Raw genomic sequence first — 12,374 nt, 5'->3', positions numbered from 1 at the left:
GAACGGCAGCGATGGACGATAGTGTATTGGGGTTGGTTGATATGAAGCACTCTTGTATAAGCTTCTCCTGTAAGACCTCTGGAAGAGTGAGGTCACTGTGATGGGCTTTCTTCCTCCTGTCCATCCTCCTGTTACCGAGGCAGTGGTAAAGGCCGCTCTCTCACACGGTTGTGCAACATTCAACATGGCCTTGGGCGTCGACCATGGATTCTCATTGGGTGCCAGACATGCAGACAACAGGGGGAAAAAAATGATAGTGGAACAAAATTCAAGAGGCAGAAACTGTAGCTCAGAACATCAGGAAGATAGGAATGGAAGAAAAGTTAAAATCATGCGGCTAGGAATAAATGAACTTAACAGTTTTCAGGTGCTGAGAATTGGGTGGCCATTCCTGTGATGAGTTCTTTTTATTCATCTGTGGGACATAGGCGTCACCAGTATTTATTGCCCATCCCTAGTTGCCCTTGAGAAGGTGGTGGTGAGCTGAGTTATTGGCAGCATGAGAATGTTAAGTTAATTGATTGAATCCCAGCCATAGGGGGGAATTCGGAGAATCTCAGCCAGTATCTTTGCTCTGCTGATTATGGAGAATGATTTGTTTTAAAAGTAAGATGACATGAACACTGAATTTTACAAGATGCTTTTGGTTTATAATGTCCCCTTTAACCAAAGGTAAACAGAGTGTTCTGAATGGGGGAAGGATGTAAGCTGGTGTGTGTGGGGTGCTGTGTGGGGCGTGGGGGTGTGTGTGTGTGGGGGTGTGTGTGTGGGAGGGGTGGGGAAGGAGGGCGTGAGGGTGAGATTCGAATAAACACCCCATCTCAGTTTGGAGAAAGGCCCATGTGATCCAGTTGCTATGGGGAGATCATTTTAACACCTTTCACAGTATCACACCAAAATAGGACAGCTGGGATTAAGAGGTAGAAACCAGGAAGTTACTGCTGTGAAGAAGCAAGAAGAAGAACTAAAATACCACGGAGAGTGTTTTTAAGAATGTGATTTCTATTCCAAAGAAAGGAAACAGAACAGATGGGGCTCTTGAGGATTTTAGGAACAGGGAATCGTCAAGGTGCACCCCGCTCGGTGTTAACTCAGAGGGAGTGGAACAAGTGTCGAAGGATATTGGAAATTCAGATTTGACATGGCGAGATAGGTGGACCTCTGTTGAAGATCTGGGTGCAACTTTGGAACTGTTCCTTTAATGTTGCATCTCTGCCAGAATCGTGGCAGAAAGTAAAAACGCTTTAAGACATATTTCACCTGTGTTAAAACAAAACTTACCTTTTTCTTTAGTTTAATATATCAGTTACTTTTTAATTAATGTTTGATCTATATTGATTTTAGTTTGTTTGTTACAGTAAAAGTCTTAAAAAGTGAAATCCTGTTCCTCAACTATTTCTGTTGGTTGCTTCTAAAAGGTAGGGATTGTAAGATGGTGATAATTTGCAGCCACTCTCAGCTTTGTGACTGGTAAACATGTGTGGCGATAACGCTGACCAAACTAGCAATCCCTCACTGAGCAAAATGAAACTTTCCACTTTAATTCCATTTTGTTTCTGACCAGCCTCCCACCTGGTGCTCTTCGTAAACTTAAGTTTATCCAAAACTCTGCCACCCATTTCACTTCAAAGACGCCCCAAAACTCTCCTTGAAGCAGGGCAACATTGACATTGATGAGTGGGAGGAACTCGTTTCCAATCATTCAAAATGGCGACAACTTCTCCATCCACACTGAGACCCAATGTCTTAATGATGATGCAGAGCGGCTGCAGAGAAGGAAAGGAAAGGAAGCAGATCCTGCTCTCCCAATCCCACTGCCTTGCGGGCATATCCTGCCCCATGTACACAAATATATCTGTAGGTCGAGAATCGGTCTGTTCAGTCACAAAGACCTCTGGCAGAAAGCTGAGATCCTGAGTAGACATCATTGTCAAATTGAAGGGCAGCCAGCAACCAATTCTAACCTGCACAATATATCATTCACCAAACACCTCTGCTACTCTGTCACCGGCTCTGGTTCCTATCTTGATTCTAAAATTCTCACCCACGTTTGTTAATCCTGCCCGGTCTCCCCCTCCTCCTGATTTCCATAACTTCCTCCAGCCTTACAACCACCCAAGAGCTCTTCAGATTCTGGCCTCTGGCACCTTTCCAATTTTAAACACTCCAGCATTGATCATAGAATTCCTACAGTGCAGAAAGAGGCCAGTCGGCCCATCGAGTCTGCACCGACCACAATACCACCCAGGCCCTATCCCCATAACCCCCACATATTTACCCTGCGAATCCCCCTGACACTAAGGGGCATTTTAGCATGGCCAATCCACCTAACCCACACATCTTTGGACTGTGGGAGGAAACCGGAGGAAACCCACGCAGACACGGGGAGAACGTGCAGACTCCACATAGACAGTCACCCAAACCGGGAATTGTCCTCGGTCCCTGGCGCTGTGAGGCAGCCGTGCTAACCACTGTGCCACCGTGCCGCCATGAATGGCTGGGCCTTCATGGTACCTAAGCTCCGAGCATCCGCCTGAGGGGGGTATATTTCTCTCTTTAAGACGCTGCTTAAAGCAGAGCTCCTTGGCTACTGCCTTTGGTGATCTCTCCTCACACCTCATGTGGTTTAGTGTCAGTTTGTGTTTACGAATGTTCCTGCTAAATGCATTGGAATGTTTTAGCATTGTGAAAGATAGAAGCTATTGTTAAACAGGTAAAGCCCAGTCGGTGTGAAGCAAGATAGAAATATAGATCTGGGATTTAAATATTTCCTTTTATCATTCATACTCTCAACAGCTAAACATAAAACTAAGAAATGGTTGCGTTCCTACACACAATAACTGATTAAAAAGCACCTGTCACCCTGCACCCAGAAAACAATAATCCTGTTAATTTATTAACTACAAATCAAAATAGTTTCATCAGAAAATTAGATAACTTTATGGTTTGAAACTGACCCTTGGAATGATGTTAAGATAATGCATAACATACCGCTCTGTTAATCAGTACAGCTAACTGGTCTTTATTTTGGAGCAGAGAAATATAAATGTGTTTTTTTATGAGCCAATACTGAACAAAGATCCTGTCCACTGGTTTTGAACTTCAGAAACAAAGAGCAAAACTTTGGGCCGGCATTCTCTGATGTCATTCACCCCGTCCTCGCTGCCAGTGAGAATGGAGAATTTGGCGCTCAGCCAAAACTTCATTCACTGCAGCGAGGTCGGAGAATCCCAGCCCCGGGCGAGGTCGGAGAATCCCAGCCCCGGGTGAGGTCGGAGAATCCCAGCCCCGGGCGAGGTCGGAGAATCCCAGCCCCCAGGCGAGGTCGGAGAATCCCAGCCCCGGGCGAGGTCGGAGAATCCCAGCCCCCGGGCGAGGTCGGAGAATCCCAGCCCCAGGCGAGGTCGGAGAATCCCAGGGGGCCAGGCTGACACTGCCAAGGTGGTTAGCGGGCCTGGAGACTTCAGTCCTGGGCCCACTCATCATATCCAGATGAGCATATAAATAAATTATGCAGCTCCGCGCTGATTTCTGGCATGGAGTTGATGGCACCGGAAATCCTGTGGCTGGAGTCACGCGGAGGGCCGTGGCATCCAGCAGGGGGCTGGGAGAATCCCATCCCCGCCAACATCTTTGGACTGTGGGAGGAAAGCAGAGCGCCCGGAGGAAAGCCAAAGAGTGGTGTGATTAAGGAACTCATGGAGTGGTGGAGATGAAGAGCACAGAAAAACACACGAGTGAGAAAGGAATAGAAGAAGAATCTGCTAACAGGGTGAGATGAAGAGAGGTAAGAATGGAGGTTCATATGGAGCATAAATCCCAGCACGGAGCAGAGGGGCTGATTGGCCTGCCTTTACACTACAGGGAAACCCACTGGAAGTTTGGGAGTAACTGTAAACTCTTTGCTAGAAGAACTGTAATTCCCTGGATCGTGCAATGTGCGGTAAATACAAAGGAAGCATTTATTTCTGTAATTTAAAGTTTAACTTTCCAAAAGAAAGTTTTTTTTTGTACAGTAAAAGTTATGAAATGTTGACGTGTCATTCTTTCAGCTGTTAACTCAACGGTTTAATTTTTCTTCTAAAGTTGTCAGTCTGTACAGAGATTGTAACTGCATTGGCAACACCCAATCTTACTTCGCAAACACTCAACAACATTTCCTCACATTTCAGATACTGGAAATTACAAATATTCTAAAGTTAGTACAAAACTTAAAAATGAATAGTTTAAATTCTGCTCGAGTACTATTAGGGAAGCTAATGGAATGTTAGTCTTTATCACAAGAGTATAGGAATAGTGAGGGCTCGCTTCAGTTGTATAGCAGCTTGGTTAGACCGCACCTGGAGCACTGTGTGCAGTTTTTGTGCCCTTACCTCTGAAAGGATATTATTGCCACAGAGAGAGTGTGGCAAAGGTTCACCAGACTTGTTCCGGGGACGGTGGGACTGTCTTATGGAGGGAGATTGGGAAAACTGGAATTGTGTTCACTAGAGTTTGGAAGAATGAGAGGGGATCTCATTGAAACTTACAAAATATTTTTAAAAATAGATAGCGTAGATGTGGGCAAGATGTTTCCCCAGGTTGGGGAGTCTAGAACCAGGGGGCAATTTCACAATAAGGGGGAAGCCACTTAGGACCGGGATGAGGAGGAATTTCTTTACCCAGAGGGTGGTGACTCTTTGGAATCCTCTACCCCTGAGGGCTGGGGAAGCTCAGTCAGTTGCCCAAATCTTGCACCTGTTTACACCGGCAGGATTTTATGGTCACAATGACAGCTCATTCCTACCCGAGGCTTCCAGGCAGCAAGGGGTGCATTCAGTGGAAAACTCTGTTGTTAATGACAGGCATGATGTGGAGATGCCGGCGTTGGACTGGGGTAAACACAGTAAGAGTTTTAACAACAACAGGTTAAAGTCCAACAGGTTTATTTGGTAGCAAATGGCATTTGCTACCAAATAAACCTGTTGGACTTTAACCTGGTGTTGTTAAAACTCTTACTGTGATAATGACAGGTCCATTGAATCCTGCTGTCATGAAGCACACCACGGAGAGGGAGGAAAATCCCACCCAGTGAGTACGTGTAAAGCAGAGATTGATAGATTTCTGATTTACAATAGCGGAAAGGGTTATGGGGATAGTCGGTGTGAAAGGAATGGAATTGTCCAATTAGCCATGATCGTATTGAATGGTGGAGCAGGCTCGATGGGCTGAATGGCCCACTCCTGTGCCTGTGTAATATGATTGATTTGGAAGAATCAGAGTGAGAATGAGTGTTGTTTGGTTCAGCTATAGTGGATGGAGAAAGGGGCAGAGTGATCCATCGAGTCAGAAAACAGAAAGTGACTGAATTCACTGAGTAAGCGTGTGCACACTGATATTCATGAAGGGGAAGATTACATTACCTTTATCTGTTATTTCACCCTCACAAACCAGTCTAATGATTAATCTGATATCTTGCATTGGCACAGTCTCCTTGTAGATGATAGTTCCCTCAGGGGAATCAAAGAATTTACAGTTAAGTTCTGCGATAAGAAAGTATTGATAAACACATTAATGTCCCAGAGGTGATCTCCAGTCATCTTCTGTTGGGTGGCACGGTGGTTAACACTGCTGCCTCACAGCACCAGAGACCCGGGTTCGATTCCTGGCTTCGGGCACTGTCTGTGTGGAGTTTGCACATTCTCCCCGTGTCTGGGTGGGTTTCCTCCCACAGTGCGAAAGACTTGCTGATTAGGTGCTAAATTCTCCCTCAGTGTACCCGAACAAGCGCCGGAGTGTGGCGACTAGGGGATTTTCACAGTAACTTCACTGCAGTGTTAATGTAAGCCTATTTGCGACACTAATGAATAAACTTTTAAACTTTATTGGTTTGTGCTTTAGATTTTAACCAAATAACCAGCTCACCCCATCTCAGCTTTCTACGTTTGACGCTAAAAGCAATACAATCAATAAGAATCACTTCCTGGAGGCCAGTTTTCAACAACTTCTCAAATTCACGTGGGGTGAATTTTCCAGACCCCCCCCCCCCACCCCGCCATGGGTATTGCCATGGGTGGGACGGATAATGGAGAGGGCGGTTGACCAGGGCAGGAATTTCCGGTCCCGGGACGGGGGAGACTGGAAAATCCCGCCTGCAATTTTGAAATTCTCCTCCTCATTTTCAAATCTCTCCATGGGTTTTCCTGCTGCTTCCCTATCTCAGTGAGCCCAGCCAGCCTCTGCCATCTCTGGCCTCCTCCAATTCTGCCCTCAGTATGTGGAGGTTAGAACCCCTTCACCCCAAATCACCCCCCCCCCCGCCTTTCCAATGCCCCACACATCCCAACACCAACTCACTGCCAGGCGATGCCCCCATGACCTCCCCAGACTGCAGCTTCCCATTGGACAGGAGACTGCTGCATGTTGTTTTGCCCAAGTCAGCAGCTTCATTGTGTTCTAGATTGTTCCGCGCACCCTCTCCCAGGGCACAACCTCAGGCTAAAGGGACCATCCTTCAAAACAGAGATGGGGGGGAATTTCTTCAGCCAGAGAGCGGTGAATCTGTGGAACTCTTTGCCGCAGAAGGCTGTGGAGGCCGGGTCATTGAGTGTCTTTAAGACAGAGATAGATAGGTTCTTGATCAATAAGGGGATCGGGGGTTATGGGGAAAAGACAGGAGAATGGGGGTGAGAAAAGTATCAGCCATGATTGAATGGCGGAGCAGACTCGATGGGCCGAGTGGCCTCATTCTGCTCCTATGTCTTGTGGTCTCCCTGCACTGGCCGTAATGAATGGGAACAGCATTTCCAGTTCCTTTTCGCTTTTTAACCTGGTAATGGTGTTGTTCCATTTATGGAATTTACCATCCTGAAGCAAACCCCATTGCTACACGTTACAGTTACACACTGACCCTCTCCCCCCCCCCGCGGTGTGAATCGGAGAACAGAGAGAGCTACATACTTGACATCACGGAGGATTTCCTTCACTTTGGTTTTGCGGATACAGGGTAAGCCGCTCTTGACTTTGACGCTGTAGCAAATGTCGTGGAAACTGACTGTCGATCCGGTAGAAGGTTCACCTCTGTCCGACTTGGAATTACTCTTGGCCGTAGTAACAACGACATCGTTCATCTGTAAATCAGCGAGGGAGTTGCTATTTTCCATGTTATCTGGAGAGCTGAAACAAAGAACGATCAATCTCACACAGATACGCGGTAAATTTTGCTTCACGACGTTTCCCCTCGCGTGGTCTACAAACGTTATAAAATTTACAACAGGGTCATTAAAGCTTCAACTGGAAAGCCACTTCCCAAACAGAGCAAAGACTTGATTTCAAATAAATCATTAACGGTAGTTAAATTCAAGGAATAGTTTTCTCTTGTTTCCAACAGTAGGGATTCTATAATTCTATTCTATGAATTATAGGTTTAAAAAAGACCATAAAATTACAAAATAATTTACATCAAGGAAACACATCATTGAACCAAACAGGTCTACGGCAGCTCGACATAATCGCCTCCTTCTCACTCTGTCAACGCTCTTCCTCTCTCCCTGATGTGTTTATCCAGCTTCTTCTCAAATACATCGATATTATTCACCGCAAACACTCCCTGTGGGAGCGAGTCCCACATTCTCCCCCACTCCCCATGGGACCGAGTCCCCATTCTCCCCACTCCCTGTGGGAGTGAGTCCCACATTCTCCCCCACTCCCTATGGGAGCGAGTCCCCATTCCCTGTGGGAGCGTGTCCCACATTCTTCCCACTCCCTGTGGGAGAGTTCCACATTCTTCCCCCCCCCCCCCCCCAACACCACTCCCTGTGGGAGCGAGTTCTAAGTTCTCTCCACTCATAGAGTCATCGAGGTTTACAGCATGGAAACAGGCCCTTCGGCCCAACTTGTCCATGGTGCCCTTTTTTAAAAAACCCCTAAACTAATCCCAATTGCCCGCATTTGGCCCATATCCCTCTATACCCATCGTGCCCATGTAACTATCTAAATGCTTTTTTAAAAATAAAATTGTACCCGCCTCTACTACTACCTCTGGCAGCTCGTTCCAGACACTCACCATCCTCTGTGTGAAAAAATTGCCCCTCTGGACACTTTTGTATCTCTCCCCTCTCACCTTAAACTTATGCCCTCTAGTTTTAGACTCTCCTACCTTTGGTAAAGATATTGACTATCTACCTTGTCTATGCCCTCATTATTTTATAGACACTCCCAGGGGAGCGAGTCCCACATTCTCCCCACTCCCTGTGGGAGTGAGTCCCACATTCTCCCCACTCCCTGTGGGAGTGAGTCCCACATTCTCCCCACTCCCTGTGGGAGCGTGTCCCACATTCTCCCGACTCCCTGTGGGAGTGAATCCTATCATGTCCGCTAAATTGCGTGAGAGGGTTATAATGGGAATTGCGCCAGAGAGATCTCGGTTTGAGGCCTCCCCTCCTTTCCCCCTGTCCCCCTTCACGCCCTTTCTGAATTTACATCAACTTGAATATAATTAAGTGTCTTCACCCTGTAGTCTCTGGTCCCGTGGAACACTCACCCCTGGTTGCATCAGCACAAATCACCACGGCTTCTCAAAAATGAAAAGCAGTCGTGATGCCCAACTCAGGGGTGCCTGGAGGCCCCTTGGGTTGAAGGCCAAGGCTGGGTATTGGACCCTGGCAGTGCCAGAGGGTAGCACCAGGGGAGTAACCCTCCTGTGTTGGGGGAGGGGATGTCACCTTCTGTGTGGTGATGTGGGGAGGGGGATGCATGCTGACAACAATAGTGGGGCTGAGGGGGGGGGACCCTGATACTCCCATGATGGGGTGTCACCCCAAAGCTTGAGGGGGGGGCTGAGGGAGGTCCTGCTGGGGCAGCATGGTGGCACAGTGCCAGAGATCCGGGTTCAATTCCTGCCTCGGGTCACTGCCTGTGTGGAGTTTGCACTTTCTCCCCATGTCTGCGCGGGTTTCCTCCGGGTGCTCCGGTTTCATCCCACAGTCCAAAGATATGCAGGTTCGGTGGATGGGCCATGCTCAACTGCCCCTTCGTGTCAGGGGGACTAGCTAGGGTAAGTGCATGGGGTTATGGCCTGGGTGGGATTGTGGTCGGTGCAGACTCGATGGGTCGAATGGCCTCCTTCTGCACTGTGGGGATTCTACGATTCATCTATGATGATTCCATGGCCGTGGGGGGTGGGGATTGTGGGAGGGAGTTCATTGTTTTCACAGATCGGGGCGCTCTGATATCTGTGGAGCCGGATTGGCGGCGCCAACCACAACTCCGTTTCTTTTTGACAGAGTGCCAGAAGCTCTGGTCAGGAACCGTGGCTGTGTTCCGGGAGAGAAGCACACCGGGATTCAGACAGAATCTTTGACGTTGCTCTGCTGTCGGTTGTACACACACCCAATGTTCAGCATCAATGAACAGCCAGTATCATTGGAACACATCTGTTCACGTACACAGACTCCCTGAAATTCCGAGAGGAGGCAACGCCGTTTGTTGTCATCTGCGTTCCAGTGATACCAGTCGCTAATAGCGCACTGCCATGCAGGTAACGGCCTGAGGCATTGCGTGACCCGGGCAACTGATATAACTCTGTCTTTCACCATAGGCGTCACAGAATCAGATTTCTTATCCAAACCGTTGCATTTTCCTGCAGTTGGAAAATATGAACATGGTGCTATTTATAACCTGAGATGGGTTGGTTTGTGTTCCATAAGAGTTGAGGAACTAAACAGGGTCGAGATACAGATCAGCTGTGATCTAGTCTAACAGTCAAACAAGTTCACGCTGAACGACCGACTGTTGTTACTTTGTTCCCATGACTTAGGCCGAGATTTTCCAGTCCCCCCCCATGGAAGATTTTATGGCGACAGCCAGGATTGGATTTCCAGCCCTGACAAAGTCACTGGCCATTTGCGGTGCTGGTCAGCCAATGGTGGGGGAGCACTTCAGCAGTCACGGGCATTCAGCCTTGGATCTTCAGGTAAGCGTTCTCCAAGGCGGCCTTCACGACACACGACAGCGCAGAGTCGCTGAGCAGAAACTGATAGCCAAGTTCCGCACACATGAGGACGGCCTAAACCGGGATGTTGGGTTTATGTCACATTATCAGTAACCCCCACAGCTTGCCTCCTGGGCTTGCAGAATCTCACCAGCTGTTCTGTTTGGAGACAATACACATCTCTTTAACCTGTGTTTAATGCTCCCTCCACCCACATTATCTGTACCTTTAAGACCTGGCTGGCTTTAGGGATTTGCATTCTAATCAGTATTCTGTAACTTGATGTCGTGTCGCTGTGCACTGTTTGAGAGCAGATATCCACTCCATCTGACGAAGGAGCAGCGCTCCGAAAGCTAATGGTATTTGCTACCAAATAAACCTGTTGGACTTTAACCTGGTGTTGTGAGACTTCTTACTGCAGCCAATGGTGACCCATGGCTGACCCAGAAAACCCGCCATGTGAGGTGAGGGTAGTTCCTGGCCTTGGTCATCTTGATATTCAATCATTTTTGTTTCTTTCCCCTTGAATTAAATCAAGATTTGTGATTCAGTGAGGACCACAGGAAACAGGGACAGGAGCAGTCCATTCGACCCACTGAGCCGACTCTGCAATTCGACATCGTCACGGCTGATCTCATTGTTCCTTAACTCCACTTTGCTGCCTGTCTTGCATAACTTCCCTGTCGATCAAAAAGCATCAAGTATTTATTCAATTCGATCTGGAAATTTCTATTGAATCAGCTGATCTCCTGTGATGCTCTTCACAGGTGTTTCCTGGGAGCTGAGACAGCGGGGAAAAGTGAGAACTAGGGAATCATTGGGAGATGGAGGGGGATAGGTTGAGAAGTTGGGAGACTAGGAACGATGGAAGATCACACAAAGCCTGGAGCCGCCAATCGCGGAAATGTCACATGTCAGCAACACAAAACACCAAAGGGAAGACCTCATGGAATGCAAGCTGCAGGGAAAAGGCAAATGTAAAGCATGTCCTCCAAAAGACTTAGCACCCTGGACAATCATAGAATCATAGAAACCCTACAGTGCAGAAGGAGGCCATTCGGCCCATCGAGTCTGCACCGACCACAATCCCACCAGGCCCCATCAGCCAACAATAGTGCAAAAAAAGGCTGATGGGCTTGTCGTTTTCCTTATTGCCGTTTATGGGACCTTGCGGTGCATAAGGTTTCCCTAAATTACCACAGTGACTGTCTCCACAGGGATTTACTGGCAAGCACTTTGGGATGTCTTCCGATTATGAAAGTTGCCACATTAAAGCAACTTATTTGAGAAATCGCATCCCTTGCAACCATAGAAAGCATTCTTTCTGGTTGTCTCACAGCTTGGTATGGCTCCTGCTCTGCCCAAGACCGCAAGAAACTACAAAGGGTCATGAACAAAGCCCAATCCGTCACGCAAACCAGCCTCCCATCCATTGACTCTGTCTACACTTCCCGCTGCCTCGGCAAAGCAGCCAGCATAATTAAGGACCCCACGCACCCCGGACATTCAGCAGTAAACCAGCAGTCAGTCTAATGCCCTGGGGGTATGGATTCAATTATGAAATTAAAATCTGGAATTGAAAGCTCATCTCAGTAATTTCAATTCTCCGAGTAGACGTTCATCTGTTTCCATAGCTAGTAATTCCCGGAATAGGTCATTGGTCTGTCGCTAGGTTTATTATTTGTGTCACAAGGAGGCTTACATTAACACTACACCGAAGTTACTGTGAAAATCCCCTAGTCGCCACACTCCGGCGCCTGTTCGGGTACACTGGAGGAGAATTTAGCACGGCCAATGCACCCTAACCAGCATGTCTTTCGGACCGTGGGCAGAAACCAGAGCACCTGGAAGAAACCCATGCAGACACGGGGTGGCACGGTGGCACAGTGGTTAGCACTGCTGCCTCACAGCGCCAGGGACCCGGGTTCAATTCTGGCTCGGGTCACTGTCTGTGTGGAGTTTGCACATTCTTCCCATGTCTGCGTGGGAGATGTGGGTTCCTCCGGGTGCTCAGGTTTTCTCCCACAGTCCAACGATCTGCAGGTTAGGTTAATTGGCCATGCTGAAATTGTCCCCTTAGTGTCAGGGGGTAAATATGTGGGTTAAGAGGATAGGGCCTGGGTGGAATGGTGTTTGATGTAGACTTGATGGGCCAATGGCCTCCTTCTGTACTGTAAGGATTCTATGACTAAATAGCTTGAGAGTTGCCACTCCATGTCAAGCGTGGCTAACCAGGAGTCTCTCCAGCTCTTTCCGCCAGTATCTTCCAACAATGTGGAAAATTGCTCAGGTATGTCCTGTACACAAAAAGCAGGACAAATCCAACCCGGCCAATTACCGCCCAGTCTACTCTCGACCATCAGTAAAGTGATGGAAGGGGTCATCGACACTGCTATTAAGCAGC

The 12,374-nt window shown here is 47.9% G+C and overlaps 1 protein-coding gene across 3 annotated transcripts in view; it reads right to left on the bottom strand.

The window, feature by feature from the left end:
• The window catches only part of abcg2a (ATP-binding cassette, sub-family G (WHITE), member 2a), a 64,071-nt gene extending 56,869 nt beyond the window's left edge, over nt 1–7,202 (bottom strand). For all 3 annotated transcript variants that reach the window (XR_013496346.1, XM_078204827.1, XM_078204926.1), the window contains exon 1: nt 6,940–7,202. Coding sequence is in view for 2 of the 3 variants with exons in the window: in XM_078204827.1 (XP_078060953.1) it covers nt 6,940–7,142 (203 nt within the window). In the remaining variant the exon portion in view is untranslated. The remainder of the gene's footprint in view (nt 1–6,939) is intronic.
• Nucleotides 7,203–12,374: the final 5,172 nt, after the last annotated feature.

This window comes from Mustelus asterias, chromosome 1, assembly GCF_964213995.1.
Source record: "Mustelus asterias chromosome 1, sMusAst1.hap1.1, whole genome shotgun sequence".
Classification (NCBI taxonomy): Eukaryota; Metazoa; Chordata; class Chondrichthyes; order Carcharhiniformes; family Triakidae; genus Mustelus; species Mustelus asterias.
The sequence above is the reverse complement of the archived record's forward strand: the minus strand, read 5'-3'. Positions and strand labels throughout refer to the sequence as shown.